At 39.3% G+C, this 16,322-nt stretch overlaps 2 protein-coding genes and 1 non-coding gene across 3 annotated transcripts; all 3 read right to left on the reverse strand.

Annotated features, from left to right (window-relative positions):
• On the reverse strand, positions 2,447 to 6,104 carry LOC104715423 (cyclin-dependent kinase G1-like; the record flags this gene model as incomplete). Its single annotated transcript, XM_010432831.1, has 5 exons — positions 2,447 to 3,380; positions 3,476 to 3,564; positions 3,648 to 3,789; positions 3,876 to 5,229; positions 5,966 to 6,104. Coding segments are annotated over 5 exons (1,938 nt in total), but the record flags the coding sequence as incomplete, so codon positions are not given.
• TRNAY-GUA lies at positions 13,051 to 13,136 on the reverse strand. Its single transcript is given in 2 exon segments — positions 13,051 to 13,086; positions 13,100 to 13,136. It is a non-coding gene; the product is annotated as a tRNA-Tyr (tRNA).
• On the reverse strand, positions 13,385 to 15,093 carry LOC104711346 (cytochrome P450 94B3). Its single transcript, XM_010428046.1, has one exon. It carries the CDS (start codon positions 15,005 to 15,007, stop codon positions 13,487 to 13,489), a length of 1,521 nt encoding a protein of 506 aa, XP_010426348.1. The 5' UTR covers positions 15,008 to 15,093; the 3' UTR covers positions 13,385 to 13,486.

The raw sequence follows: 16,322 nt of genomic DNA on the forward strand, positions 1-16,322 counted from the left end.
ATTTTATTTGTTAGTATTACTAATTCAATCCTATCATGTCATATAACCCGTCATGTAATATTACTTGTTTGTGTTATTTTGAAATTTCAATATGTTTAAATATTCATAATTTTAAACTTTTATTAAGTTTAGATGTATCTGTTATAAATTATAAACTTCTTAAAATTTTATATTTTACTATATACGATAAATTTACTATATTAATTGAGTAATATATGTTTGTTTTTAAGAATTCAAATCACAATACATGCAGAAAATATACATTTTCATTAATATTATGTATTATATGATGATTCACTACATTTAAAATTTAAAATTATAGGAGATGATAGCAGAATAAAAAATTAAATATGGAATAAATCTTCTAAATATCTATATTAATTGTAGAACATTATATCTATAAATATTTATAATATTTTAATTCGCTTGGTTATAAGGATAGTAGAAAGAATTAACTTAACTTTTTTGGATATGAAAATAAGTATTTAATGGCATTCAATGGTAAATGTTTTCAAAAACATATTTTTGAGCAAAAAGTGATGCAATTATACTAGTATAGATACCAATGTTCTTTAATTTTAATGTAAAATCAAACATAAATTATTATTTTAAGTTTATTTTTTGTCGAAATATATATATATATATATATATATATATATATATATATATATATATATATATATATATNTTGCGACATGTGTCAAGTACATCGATAATATTTGATATGTGTGAAAAAATTTTATTTAATAATTAGAGAAAATTTTAAAAAATCGTTAAAATAAAAGAATTACAACTAGTATTTTTGAATAGTATGAAAACCAAAAGTAATCTAATATAAAGATAATTTCAATAGAAAAATATGTGCAATTAATAAAGAAAATATTTTCAGTTTAATTGCAATTATTATTTATTATAACCATATAGTAAAAAGAAATTTATACAGAAAAGTGGATAAGTTTTACATATCATACCAAGATATAATATAATATGATTGGTGTCTATAATTGTGATGATCTTCCGATGAAGACCGTTGTTTTGCGGATCAAAATTAACTTCAAGATAGTTCTAATACTATATATAAAAGCAATGTATATATGTATTTTATATATGAAGCGAAATCATTAAGTTTTGACATGTTAATTGAAGGGGTACAAACTACAAAGGTATATATATGAATTGACCAAGATTAATTATTTACGTCACTTATAAATTGTAATCTATTAGAAGTACGTAAATACATTTCCTACCGGGACATGCTAAACTCAAATTTGTAAAGTTAAAATGGTATACTATATATGGTAATAGATACAAATTATACATGATAATTGGAGGGTTTCCCTTTACAGACGTCCCTAGGAATAGTCAATAGTGATAACCAAACTGGGTCGATTTACTTTCTAAAATTAGAAGGCGGACAAATCAATCTCTTATCTTTAGACTATAGCATATGCTTTTCAAAGACAGTGATTAAAAAAAAAAGGAGATACATCCTGCTGCTCTGATACCTAATTGTATAATTAATAAGAATCCGATATAGTAATAGTACCTAGTTAGCCAACAGTTTTCGTAACAAATACTACTATTATCTGCAAATTTTATTTCATTAATGGAAACCACATGAGAGATGAGTCTTATTAATTTACAGGTGAACCCAAGTAAACAAAGGCAGGCATGTTCAACCAGTGAAAATTCGCCAACTCGAGTTAAGGTTTAAAGAATTTGTGAGAATTAGGTTCGTCTTGAAGGCCGCAAAAGTCCCAAAACCCAAGAATCCTAACTTTGGAAAAATGACGAAATGGGTTTGAGCCACGTGTGTGGATTGGAATCTGGTTGGCAGAACTAGGATGAGTCACCAAGCTATTGTCCCCCTTTAGGGCAATCAATAGTCACTAGATAGATGTCTTTTGCTCCAATTATACCAAAGTAGTAGTAACTAGTAAGTACCACTTCTCTATTTGTTTATTTATTTATTTATTTCATGTTTATACTCACAATGGTTTCCGTCAATAGGCTAACACATATCCACAAAATATGTGTGTTTATAAATACATACAAAGACGGTTCCGCTAGACGGCTAGAGGTTGAGAAAAATTAGTAGCACAAATTGGTCTTTTGAACCCACTCACCGTATAGGGAAAAATGTATTGTAGACGTTTTTGTTTTCTTCAAAATCATTTGTTAATGATTTATTATTTTATAGTGTCCTCCCAAAATCTCGTGTTATTGAACATTAATTCACCTTAAAATAATAAAAATATTTTGTTATTTAATGAAAAAAGTCATCTAAAATAATCATTTGTTGTAATTCGAAATTTAGATGTTTAACTATAATTTATGAAAAAACTGTTGGTCTTTTGAATCTGATAATTTGTTACAGCTTCTGAGATAGCTCGGGTGAGGCTTTATAGTCTGTTGTTGGGTTCCTCTTTATCGAACCTATACTAGGGGCCCTAAATATTATTATTACTCTCTTTTTTGAATAAATTAGAACATGAATAAAAGGCTGAATAACACAACACTACTTACAAAAAAATTCAGTATCGAACACCTAATTCTACAATGCATATATACAGGAGTGTAAAGTTAGCGACACTGCCAAATACGAGAATGATGTAAGAGATAGCGCCGGTGATTTGTGATGATGAAGTCATGAAGACTATAAACACTGATTGTGACGACTGGACAATATGAGAGAAGATAAAAAACCATCGAAGAGAGAAAGGCATGAGCAGATGTGATTATTAAAAAAGTAAGGGTATATATTGATGCTTGCAGCACAACAATCAAACCTGAATGCTACGTTTAGTGGAAGCTGTAATTTATAAAATAGCTCATCGCACCGAATAAGCCTTTGAACTTTCAGAAATCATGTTACCATTCACCGGTGACACTGCGGTTTAGGTCATCACACTGCAGCCGTACCACAGTGCCATTCGTGGCCTAATCTTTGTAGAGAGAACAACCTTAGTATAAACGACAGGGTAACAGAAAAAGAGCTACAAGTTAACTTTAAATGTTGTGGAAATAACTTACAGATGGCAAGTCCCCTTCCAACTTTTTCGGGTAAACCCTTTAGTATTTACCTCGTGAAGAAGATAACACAAAGGAATATGAGGACAAGAAAGTATTAATGTAACAAAGATACTCAAATACTAGTTTAGATCTATCAGTTACGTTTTGAAGCAAATGTAGGCATGAACTCCTTGGATTTCTGAAGAGGTGCTTCATCAAACCAACCATGGCTAAGAGCCTCATCAACTGTTAGTCGCTTCTCTGGGTCACAATTCAGTAATCTGTTCAACAAATCAAATCCCAACTCTGACAGAATTGGAGCTCCAGTAAAAGATACAGCAGGAAATTTCTTACGCAGTAAATTGTACCTGAAATATAAGCACAGCTTAATCAGACCAACTTGTTATCCGTAATATAACCAACATCATAAAACCAGATTAACACTACATAAAAGATTACTCACGGTTGTTTACGAAACTTGGCTTTTGCTCCTGGTAACGATGTGAATCCAGGCCAGCTTGTCTCGCTTGGTGTCCCAAGAACCGCAAAGATCTGTTACAAAGCCTTAATTACTACCAGATAAACACTCATCAAAGAAAAAAAAAGTATAAAGAAACTAGAAAAACCACAGTTACCTGTTGAAGCTGGTCAATGTCATTCTGACTTTTCCCTCGGAAAAGAGGTTTTAGAGACAGCAATTCAGCCATAATGCACCCAATCGACCACATATCAACTGCAGTTGAATACTCTTTTGTTCCTAGAAGAAGTTCTGGAGACCTGCAACACAAACATCAACTATTAGGTAAGCTGACAAGTCTCACAAGCAATATAGAAAAGGTTGGCGACCAACAAACCATTCTCACCTGTACCACTGTGTAACCACCAACTGGGTGTAAGGCTTTATAGGACTCCCATATTGGCGAGCCATTCCAAAATCGCATATTTTCAGCTCCCCACTGTTATTCAATAGAAGATTCGATGGCTTCAAATCCCTGTGGATAATCCAGTTGCTATGGAGGTATTTGACACCCTCCAACAGCTGTATCATCAGGCATTTTACCTCACTAGTGCTAAAAGGCTGTTTCATCCTGTCCATTACTCCCCTTAAATCATGTTCTAAGTGTTCCATGACCATAAAAACACTAGCTCCATTTCCCACCACAACTTCCTTAACATTCACAATCGATGGGTGATTGCAAGACAAAAGAATGTTGATTTCCCTCAAAGACGTCAACGGGAATCCATATTCATCTTCCAAATTCATCTTAATCATTTTGAGTGCCACTATCTCTTCTGTCTTCCTGTCCTTAGCTTTGTAGACAACCCCATAAGTGCCTTCATTTATCTTACTAAGCTTCTGATATTCGTTAACATCTCTACTACCAGCTAACATGCTCAAACCTATCTCAGAGGAAGCTGGTTCATCAATTTCTGACTCAGTAAAATCAGAAGTAGAACACTCTGCTTCACCAACACCCATATCAATACGACTCCCCAACTCATGCTCTGAATGTTCATGGGCACTAATGGGTTCTACACTGCGACGTCCGCTACCAGACCCAGATAGATTGGACCTCCTTCCTTCCGATAACAATTCCCCGCTCTCAGGAGACAAACTGCTCCTGTTCCATCTACTATTCTTGACAACATCAGTTATTACATCCTTTGGAGATTCCAAACACGTGGCCCACTTAGACGTCGCAATATTAGGTGCCTGAACCACCTGCTGCTCATCCTCCAACTGGCCCTCCTCAAGATCGTCAAACGGATGTTGCCCGTCCAATTGAGCTTCTACCGGCAGCACTGACACTGTAGATACAGGCTCAGGTGACAAAACATTGACGTGATGATCCTCAGAAGATATCTTCCTGGTAGCAGCAGTAACATCAACAAACTGGTTAGTAATAATAATATTCTCACAAAGTGGAGCTCGAACCACTTTATTATCTTCTCTCTCCGACGCGAAAGGAGAACACTTTCTCCTCTTCTGAACACGATACTCCTCTCGAACCTCTCCTCTTTGAGAAACCAAGCGTGGTCGTTTCTCAGAGTCACCACGTCGCCCATCTCTCCACCTGCGATCATCATCTGCTTCAATGGGTCTTTTAGTTTGATGACGCCTCTCAGCGTCTCTACCACCACCACCTTGACGTGAATTAAAACCACGAGTACGATCAACAACAACAGCAACACAACTTCTCGAAACCTCAACTCCTCCTGCCGCCATCGTAATTAAATAACCAGAATTTTCTTCTCNAACCAAAACAGCTTTCATCAAAAATTGAAATTACCTCTAAATCTGGGATCGAGATTGGAATGCTGCTGATCAATACGAAAGGGAAGCAACAAAAACAAAGCCGAGAGAAACAAAGAGACGGAGAGAATCAAAACGAAGAAACATTTGAACCCAAGGAAGCTAGAGGAGATCCATTGGGAACACACACAACACCGAGCATTCCTCCTGCTCCTCCTCTCCGTCGAAACGCCGGTAGGTTCCCCGCCGGCGACACGGAGATTAACATCATCCTCGGTTTTACCCATTTGACAACCAAAAAAAAGAAGCAAAAACTAAGGTTTCATGAAGCCGTAGTAGCAAACCCAACCTTGTACATCGGTGGTGGGTACACCCATCATCCTTTTAGCTTCCACAGCTCAACCAAAATTAAAAAAAAAAAAAAAAAAAAAAAAACCCCAAATCACCAATATCGCCACAAATCAAAAACACCCAAGATAAGAAAACCCTAGGAGAATCTCAATAAAAGCGATAACGGAGATGATGAGTATTCTTCAATTACCGAATCAAAAAACAATCAGATCAAATCAAAGAAAGAGAGAATCTTCGATGGAAATCAAATCAGATCTGGAAAACCCTAAAAAAAAAATTCAATTCCAGGGAAGAGTTATGAACTCCTTCCTTTCTCCGCCGATTGTCACAGATGCCGGAAGGTCTTACCGGACGGCGAATCGGGAAAAGGAATCCAGAAGATATCGATAGAACGAAAGAGCCAAAGAGGAAACAACTCGTCGTGGTGGAGCTTCTTCTCAAATTCTTCAATGAGAGAAGCGAAATAAAGTTTTTTTTTTTTTTTTTTNTTTTATGGCCTTTCGTCGAGATTTGTTTTCTCTTATCTTCTAAAGAAGGAGTCAACTAATAATAATTTCCTTTTCTTTAATCATTTTATGATCGGGTGCTGGCAGGTGTAAATTACTAACATGGTGTAAAAGCAGTTTCAACCGTTAGATGCCATCAAACAATCGAAGCCGCTTGATGATGATGATGGATCACTCGGCTAGTAGAAAGCGCACATGCGTTATTAAATTTTGACGGTGGGGATGTTGCTATCTAATGTTGATCGAACCATTAGCATTTTGACGCGTTTCACTTGATTTTAGATATTTCCTACGCGCATTGATTTGTTTTTTTTTTTTTTTCATTCTCACTAAACTGGCATAAAAAATCAGTGAAAAAAACAGTAAATTTTAGCCTCCCAAAACACAAAATGTACTTAAAAAATATATATATATATATATTTATATTATAACAGGCCTTCCCAAAAATATGAAATGCGCTTTGGATACAAACATAGGTCCACACAGTTACAAAAAGAAGAAATAACAATGGTTTTTGCCGTTACCGTCGTCGGAAAAGAAGATCGGATCCTGCTGAATCCCTTAGGTCACACGTTCGAACATTAAAGTCAGTGGCTACAAGACCGGCGGCGTTGCAGCAGAGACACCAAATTGAAGCTCTTGACAAAGCAACCACGATCTGTCAGGACTCCTTCTCCGGTGAAACCGCCTGACCTACAAGTCTTCCGGCAAGTTCAAAAGCGTCCGATCTTAGGCTCTGCGAAGTCATGTCCCATTCCTAGCAACATGCTCACTCAGATCTAACACTCCCTCTTCAAACTCTGGTGACCACCGCATTCTTCAGGTAATGAATCTTCAATCCGGTCCGGTGGAGGCAAGAATCGCGGCGGTGTATAGAGGATGGTTGCTCAATCCAACCTCCATACCCTGGAATCCACGAGAGCCCAGAAGATGCCAAACTCCTTGGTTAACCATCGTGACTATGCAACTCAACCCTCTTGTCCCCCACCGACTTCTGCCGCGAACCGCAGCTTCGATTAGCGGATGAGCATCCAGAAAGCTCCACTGCGACCAAACGCGACTTGACCAGATGCTTCTCGAGCAACCAAAGAGCGAAGCCACCGTCGCATCGGATGGGAGACAATACCACACCTCTGTTGCCGGAGAAGAAACCCACCCACCACTGCTGACCTTCTGTAGATCCAAAACCTCCATGAAACACCGCCCACCTTACCTGACAATCAACACCAAACCAACCCGCAAAGTACCGCCTCTTTAAATTTGAGTCCAGTTGATTAAACTATTTCAGATCCGAAATCTATTCAAATTAAGGTAGCCTTAATCTGTGAAGAGCGAAGTTCCATATCACCATACTAAAAATCACATGGGAAGATGATCCCTCGTTTCTGAGAAATCTAAGCGTAAGCAACACAAAAGAGAGACTTGCAAATCCTAAGATACTAATCTTTGATCTTGTTGGAAGCCTATCCAACTAGGTTGGTTATCCACATGTTAAATGTATTCCAGGCAGGGTGTCACTCTTTAAACCATACTGAGTACTGACACATATGTCTTCAACGTGTTTTGTTTTTATTGGGCCGCATATGGGCTGCGGTTTGTGTCTAATGTGTATAACTTGCTCGGCAAGTCTTGTGTAGGGTTTCTTAGAGATTGAGTCGTGTATATAAACGTTGTAACGCCGTTGTTTAATAAGAGACACACACATATTCTCTTAATTCTACATGGTATCAGAGCAAAATCCTGAAACCTAAACTTTCGTTTCTCAATTTTTTTCTCTCAAATTTTTCTCTCGATCAGTTGATCTCTGTTTTTTTTTCCTTCTTTCTTCTGTTTACCCTTTGTTTGATCAGTTGATCATTGGTTTTTTTTCAAATCTCGTGTGTGGAGATTTCTTTGTTTCTCTTTGTTTCGTTCTCGTTATTTGGTGCCTTTGTTTTTTTCTTTCTAAACTTTTCACGACATGACTACACAAGGAACACAATCTGTTACGACATCCGGAGCTCTCGCCGCCGTTGGTTCAACAGGCGGAGAAAACACGGTGATGGCTTCATACTCTACGTCTTCAACGGACAACCCTGGCGCTATGATCTCCGCTGTTACTTTAACCGGAGACAACTACAACGAATGGGCTTCGGAGATGCTCAATGCTCTTCGTGCGAAGAAGAAGACTGGTTTTATTGACGGTTCCTTGAAGAGACCCGGAGCAGATAGCTCTGATTTGGAATCATGGACTTCGGTCAATTCCATGGTTGTTGGGTGGTTACGTACCTCGATCACACCTCGTGTACGCTCCACAGTTTCATATCACACTAGTGCTCGTGATCTTTGGGAAAATTTGCGCAAACGTTTCTCGGTTGGGAACAAAGTACGCGTTAATCATCTTCGTTCTCAAATCGCTCTTTGTCGCCAGGAGGGACAGTCCGTAATTGATTATTACGGGAAGCTTGCAGCTTTGTGGGATGAGCTATACACTTACAAACCTCTTCCGGTGTGTTCTTGTGATGGTTGTACTTGTGGTGTTTACACAACGATTGCCGCAGAGAGAGAAGAGGAGAAGGTGAATCAGTTTGTCATGGGTCTTGACGAAACAAAGTTTGCGAATGTGATTCATTCGATTATTGATGCTGATCCTTCTCCCGCTTTGGATCAAGCTTACTCACGAGTTATCCGTGAAGAACAGAGGATCTTGGCGGCTCGGTCTCGTGAACAACAGCAGGATGCTGTTGGTTTTGTTGCTCGACGTGACTCTCTTTCTTCTGCTCCGATCAGTGGGGATCAACGTGTGGAAACTTCAGGTCGGGAGCGTAGTTTGCTCTGTTCTCATTGTGGTCGCACTGGTCATGAAAAGGCGTTTTGTTGGCAATTGGTTGGATATCCGGAATGGTATACCGAACGTAACGTTCGGAACAGCGGCCGAGGTTCTGCTGCTGCTCGCGGTCGTGGTAGAGGAGCTGGTCGTGGACGTGGTCAAGCTGTTGCTGCCTATACTACCAGTCCTAACATCACTCTCTCTGATTTTTCTCCTGAACAGTGGAAAGCTCTTTCCTTGGTTGCTCTCGAAAAGATGAAAAGCAATCCCGATAAGCTCTCTGGTAAGATTCCTGGCGATGTGATCATTGACACAGGCGCCTCTCATCACATGACGGGAAATATTTCTCTTCTTACTGATTTGGTTGACACACCATCTTGCTCGGTTGGGTTTGCTGATGGTAGTGTTACGTTTTCAAATCGTAAAGGCATTCTCCATCTCACGGATCGTGTATCCTTGTTGGATGTTCTTTATGTTCCCAACTTAAACTGTTCTCTAATATCGGTTTCGAAGATTCTCAAGCAAATGAAGAATTGTTTTGCGTTATTTACCGATACTCTTTGTGTTTTACAGGACCGTTTCACGAGGACCCTGATTGGAGCCGGTGAAGAGCGTGATGGGGTCTACTATTTAACGGATGTGGCAACTACTAATGTGACTCGTGTGGCGGCTTCGGTTGATCAGACTTTGTGGCATCAGCGGTTGGGCCATCCGGCGTTTTCTGTTCTTTCTTCATTACCCGTTTTTTCTGGTATTTCAAATTGTGCTAGTCCTCGTCCTTGTGACGTTTGTTATCGGGCTAAGCAAACTCGTGATGTTTTTTATGATAGTATCAATAAGACAACAGAGTGTTTTGAATTAATCCATGTTGATGTTTGGGGACCATACCGTGTTGCTTCTTCTTGTGGAGCTGTTTATTTTTTAACGATAGTTGATGATTTTTCCCGTTCTGTTTGGACGCATCTTCTTATTGCCAAGTCTGAAGTACGACGGGTGATAGAAAATTTTTGTGCTTATTCCGAACGTCAGTTTGATAAGAAAGTCAAGATGGTGCGTAGCGATAACGGTACAGAGTTTATTTGTTTGGGAAAGTTTTTTGCAAGTCAAGGGATTATCCACCAGACCTCTTGCGTTGGTACACCTCAACAGAATGGTCGTGTTGAGCGTAAACACCGTCACATTCTTAACGTTGCTCGATCTCTGTTATTTCAAGCTGGTTTGCCGGTTTTCTTCTGGGGAGAGGCTGTTCTTACTGCTGCATATGTTATTAATCGCACTCCTTCCAAGCTACATAAGGGACGATCACCCTATGAGGTTTTAACCGGTATCAAACCAGACTATGGCCAGTTGCGTGTATTTGGTTCTTCTTGTCATACACATTTGCGCGCTCGCGATAAGGACAAGTTTGGCTCGCGGAGTCGTCACTGTATATTTGTTGGTTACCCTTTTGGCAAGAAAGGTTGGAGGGTTTATGACTTGACAACCAATGAATTTTTGGTCTCTCGAGATGTGGTGTTTCACGAGACCGTGTTTCCATATTTACAAAAGCCTAATGTGTCAACGTCTATTACGGAACTACCGGTTCTCACCGATGGTGATTGGGAATTCCAACCCGGTTCCGGTGACAGGGGGAGTAGTAGCTCCGTGACTTTAGACTCTGCTTCTCCGACTACCACTCCACCGGTGACTCACGAACCTGAGGAAGTCTCTCCCTCTAACGTTCATCACGCTCTCCCCTCTCCTCTCATTATCGAGTCCTCGTCTACGGGTTCAGGTAACACAAAGTATCCTCTCACGCACTATATTGCTGATGATTTGTTCTCTTCTCCGCATCGTGCTTTTCTTGCAGCTGTTACTACGGGTATGGAACCCTCTTGTTTTAGCGATGCTGTGCAAGACGAACGGTGGAATAATGCCATGGTTAGTGAAGTCGATGCACTCGAGCTTAACAATACAATGAGCATTGTCGATTTACCTCCCGGAAAGAAAGCTCTTGGAAACAAATGGGTGTATAAAATCAAGTATAATACGGATGGGTCTATTGAGCGATATAAAGCTCGTCTTGTGGTTCTTGGCAATAGACAAGTGGCTGGCCGTGATTTTGAGGAGACTTTTGCTCCTGTTGCTAAAATGTCTACAGTTCGAGGTCTCATGCAAATTATTTCATCTAAAGGATGGGAGGTTCATCAGATGGATGTGCATAATGCGTTTCTTCACGGAGATCTTGAAGAAGAAGTGTACATGCAATTGCCTATGGGTTTCCGTCACAAATATCCAAATAAAGTTTGTCGTTTACATAAATCTTTGTATGGTCTTAAGCAAGCACCGAGGTGTTGGTTTGCTAAGTTGGCGAATGCTTTGTTGGAATATGGTTTTGAGGAATCTTATGCAGATTATTCCTTGTTCACTATGACCAGAGGTGATGTAGACTTGCGTGTTCTTGTTTACGTCGACGATATTATTATTTGTGGTAATCACTTACCGTCTTTGACCCAGTTTAAGGAGTATTTGAGCCGGTGTTTTCACATGAAGGATTTAGGGAAGCTTAAGTATTTTCTTGGTATTGAAGTTGCTCGTAGTACGGAAGGTATTTTCTTATCTCAACGCAAGTATTTGCTTGATATCGTCGCGGAATCCGGACTCCAAGCGGCCATGCCTTCTAAGCTTCCTATGGATCAGAACCATAAACTTGGTCTTGACTCCAGTCCTCTTCTATCGGATCCCATGCGCTACCGGCGACTCGTTGGTCGTTTAATTTATTTAAAGGTTACTCGTCCGGAGCTTACTTATCCTATACACATCTTGTCTCAGTTTATGAAAGCTCCTCGTGAGGCACATTGGGATGCTGCGTTACAGGTGGTTCGTTATCTTAAAGGCTCCATTGGTCACGGCATTTTATTGCGAGCTGATACAGATCTCACTCTCACGGCATATTGTGACGCAGATTGGGGTACCTGTCCTTTAACCCGTCGCTCTCTTAGTGCATACTTTATGTTTTTAGGTGGCTGTCCTATTTCATGGAAAACTCAGAAGCAAAAGGCGGTTTCTCGTTCTTCGGCAGAGGCGGAATACCGCTCCATGGCCGATGCTTTGAAGGAAATTATTTGGTTGCGTCAGCTTCTTGAAGATTTTGGGTTCCCACAACACGCTCCGACGAGGTTGTTTTGTGACAACAAAGCTGCTTTACACATTGCGGCAAATCCCATCTTTCACGAACGTACAAAGCACATCGAACGGGATTGTCATTTTGTACGCGACGCTATTCAGGATGGTGTTATCTCGACGGCCCATGTTCGCTCCGAAGATCAACTGGCCGACATATTGACAAAAGCTCTTGGTTTTCAACAGTTTACCCTTCTCATGTCCAAGTTGGGTCTCGTTTCACTTCCTCCTCCAACTTGAGGGGGAGTATTGGCCCGCATATGGGCTGCGGTTTATGTCTAATGTGTATAACTTGCTCGGCAAGTCTTGTGTAGGGTTTCTTAGAGATTGAGTCGTGTATATAAACGTTGTAACGCCGTTGTTTAATAAGAGACACACATATATTCTCTTAATTCTACAGTTTTGCCAAAGTTATGTTCAACTCCGTGAATATGAATAAACGTCGAACACCTTTTAACGAATATGTAGCTATTTTCCCAAGACAATATCCATCATCATGCTAAACAATTTGACCATTAAAACGATTATGGTTCGTTTCACTATCATCATTACTACAGTAAACATTGTTTTTCAGAAAGAGATACTGAAGCTGAAACAGAGAAATCGTTCATATTGATTCTGCAAACAATTTACATCTTTAATTAGAGAAAAATTTAATAATTTTGTAAAACTTAAAAAAAGGAGGAATCTGACGTGATTATATAAAAATTTTAAAAAAGAAAAAATTAAAGGTTTGACGTGATCATGCATGGATGATAAGAAAGAGAATGCAATCTGAATAATTAATTGAAGGTAAAAAGAGTTATATTTTTCCATAGTAAATCTTTTTGAAGAGATCTTTAAGATAGTTTTATTTGGGTTTTAATGTATGGGCTTAGTTTAGTCTTGTGCCTTTATTTGTTGGGTGAAACTAAAATTGAACTAATTGATTATTTTAACCAAAGAAAAAAAAAAAATCCGACCTGCCGGAATCGAACCAGCGACCTAAAGATTTGCTGTCACAGACTACAGTCTTCCGCTCTACCAACTGAGCTAAGGTCGGATATTGCACAATTGTTCCCTTCAATAATTTATTAACACAAAATTTCAAAACTCAGAATTAAGCACACTGCAAAGAATTGACATTATTGACTTTTCTCATTGGTTTGGTTCTCTCATCGTTCACATTTCATTTAGCTTCAACTTCTACATGATGGCCACTTCCTGATTCAACTAATCGGTTCGGGTGAGCGGCAAGACTACAAAGCTCTCTTTCTAACTCCATCCAAATTGTTATGTTACAAGAAACCGAACAAAAAATATACCTGATTATATTCGATTTTGTTATGTTTTACAAATCTACACATTTTGATTCTATAAATAATTTGTTTTACATACTGTTTATATATTCTATTAAACGCTGTTAAGGATGTGACGTCTTCTCTTGATCTTCACCTTGAGCCCACCAGCCATATGAGCCGTTAAAAGAGGAACAAAAACCGGCCGGTCTTTGTTAACCGGCACAATCTCAAACCGACTCAAAACTGAACCAACGACGTATTTCATCTGCATAAACGCCATCTCCTTCCCTACACAAACCCTCGGACCGGCTTGAAAAACCGGAAATTTGTAAGGACTAACGGGTTTCAAAACCGGTTGTGTACTCCCTGGTTCATAATCAAACCACCGGTTCGGTTTAAACTCTTCCGAATCCTTCCCCCACAGCGTCTCCATCCTCCCCATACCATATGGGAAATAAGTCACTTTGTCTCCTTTCTTGAGACGTGTCCCATCAGGCAAAACGTCGTCGTTTGCGGCATGCTTAGAGTCCCACGAAACTGGAGGGTAAAGTCTCATGGCTTCACACAGACACGCCTTCGTGTAGTTCATCTCTTTCAAATCCTCAAACCCTAACCCTAAACTCACCAACGGGTCCACTTCTTCTAAAATCTTCCTCTCCACGTCATCGTTTTCAGTCAACGACCAAAACAGCCACGTCATAGCTGCTGACGTCGTATCTCTTCCCGCCATGATAAAACTAATAACCATGTCCCTCACTGCTTCGCCGTCATGGCCGGCGGCTAGAAACCTGGACAGAAGATCTTGCTTCGCTTCTTCTCCGGTTCCGATCTCAAGACTCTTCTTCTTAGCTCTGACAATTTGAGAGACCAACACGTGTACGGTCTTGATCGCTTCTTTCAACCTCCTCTCACTTCCCACGTTTAACACACGCTTCACTTTCCAAACAGCGTAAACCGGCTCCGTGGCACGGCGAGCACTAATCTCAGCCGCGGTGTCAAAAGCCTCCACGAGTGGATTCACGGATCGGGTCAGATCCAAACAATCCGGATCCCAACCCAACGAGACTTTACAAACAACGTCGAAAGCAAAACGTTTCAAAACATCTTGCAAGTCCAGGGTCGTCCCAACATCAGCAGCCGCGGATAGCACCGTGACGAGACGGTTCTCCACTTCGTCTTTAAGAACCTCAAAAGCAAAACTCCTAAGCGAGCGAGTCGAGAACTCGTGGCTAGCAAGTTTACGCTGCGAGCTCCATGAGTGACCGTCGACGTTGAATATGCCTCCACCAAGGAGGTCACCGAGAAGATCAGTAAACGGTTTACCTTTAGGGAAGTTGAAGAAGTTTGTTTTGAGAATGTATTCGACGTTTTCGGGGTTTGTTGTGACGATGGTACGACGGTTGCCGAGGAGAGGAACTAAGATGGTTTGAGACGGAGAGATACGCAGAAGTTCGGTATACCATTGGAGAAGGCGATGACGGTTCTTGTTGAAGGAGAGTATGGAGCCAATGAGTGGATACGATGGTGGTCCATAGGTGGTGGTTTCTTGAGCTTTTTTAGTTGAAGATGAATATAAATAGGAGACGATGATTATAATAAACGCCAGTATCATAAAACTTAGAAGAAATGCCATATTTTTGTAAGTGTTCTTGTTTCCTTTGTTTGGTGTTGTTGTTGGAGAAAATTTGTTAATGAGAGATTTTAAAGTGTATGTGTGTGTGTGTGTTCTTGGTGGGTATTGCGTGTGTGTAATTGTATGTATATAGGACGAGATAGGTGGCGGGTCCGACCAATCGGTCTCAAAAGATATCACGTTTATAATTTTTTATTTCTTATGTTAATACTTTGATCGACATGACACGGCATTATCTGTATAGGTATACGGTATTAGTAAACTTATTTTTTGTCCTCACTATACAACTTCTTATGAAAATATCAATATTTTATTAAATAAAATAAGATATACGATATTTTAAATCTGTACTTTACTATATTTTTGAGGTTTTTTTTACTTCTAGATTACTTTTATCATTGGGTAGCGTGTCTCTATCCATAGCCGCATTTGTTTTCTAAATCCGACGTGTTGCAAACGCTTGGGAGACGCAGAGGTCAGAAAAGCTCATCAGCATCAGTACGTGGCATATTCTCCGTCAAAACCACGATAGAAAGTAGAAACCATGCATGACGCCAAGAAAACAGACTATATTAAGTAAACTATATTCTACTGCACATTTTATTAACATTTATACATATGTTCTTTAAATGGTTAACAAATACTCAAATGATACGAAACATCTGAAAAACATCTAACAGCTGTTTCTAGGTTAATAGTATATAGTTGAAATTTGATTCGAAATTGCAAAAGATAGATCCAAAACATGATATACACTAGCTCCTGTTTACCTTTTTACATTATGTGTTATCCTCCTACTATAGATACTTTATCAGAACCCGAGCATACTTTTGATAAAATGTGTCGGGAGTTAAGTAAATCTCTAGCCGAAATGAAAAAAAAAAAGTAGAGATATATATTGAAAAAAAAGAAAACAAATTCTGGAACGAGATTGATTGGGAGACAGACAAAACCGTTCCCACTTGAGAAAGGGAGCACGAGATTTATTTGTGCACGTGCTTCTTTAGACATAATCAGCAAAGTCAGTTTTTTTTCTTTCTTTCTTCTTCTGTATACGATCTTGAGATAAAAGACGGTATGAAATTGATTATAAGCCACTCACGTACGTTGTCGTTGTGGATACCGTCTTCTCTTGCTTCGTTGCTCGTGCATGTTTGTGCACTAACTCATGACGGATATGAACAAAAACAACGGCGCCGTTCTATGAATTATATGAGCCAAGACAATTTGATTGATAACAAAAAAAGAAAGATTTAAGAAAAGAAATAGCCGTTTATTTATTTTTCATTTCAATAACTCTTATCAACTTCACCGT

Source organism: Camelina sativa, chromosome 9 (assembly GCF_000633955.1).
Source record: "Camelina sativa cultivar DH55 chromosome 9, Cs, whole genome shotgun sequence".
Classification (NCBI taxonomy): domain Eukaryota; kingdom Viridiplantae; phylum Streptophyta; class Magnoliopsida; order Brassicales; family Brassicaceae; genus Camelina; species Camelina sativa.

Excerpts from the sequence above, each read along its gene's own strand:
- LOC104711346 (XM_010428046.1), bottom strand. The coding sequence starts at position 15,007 with ATGGCATTTCTTCTAAGTTTTATGATACTGGCGTTTATTATAATCATC.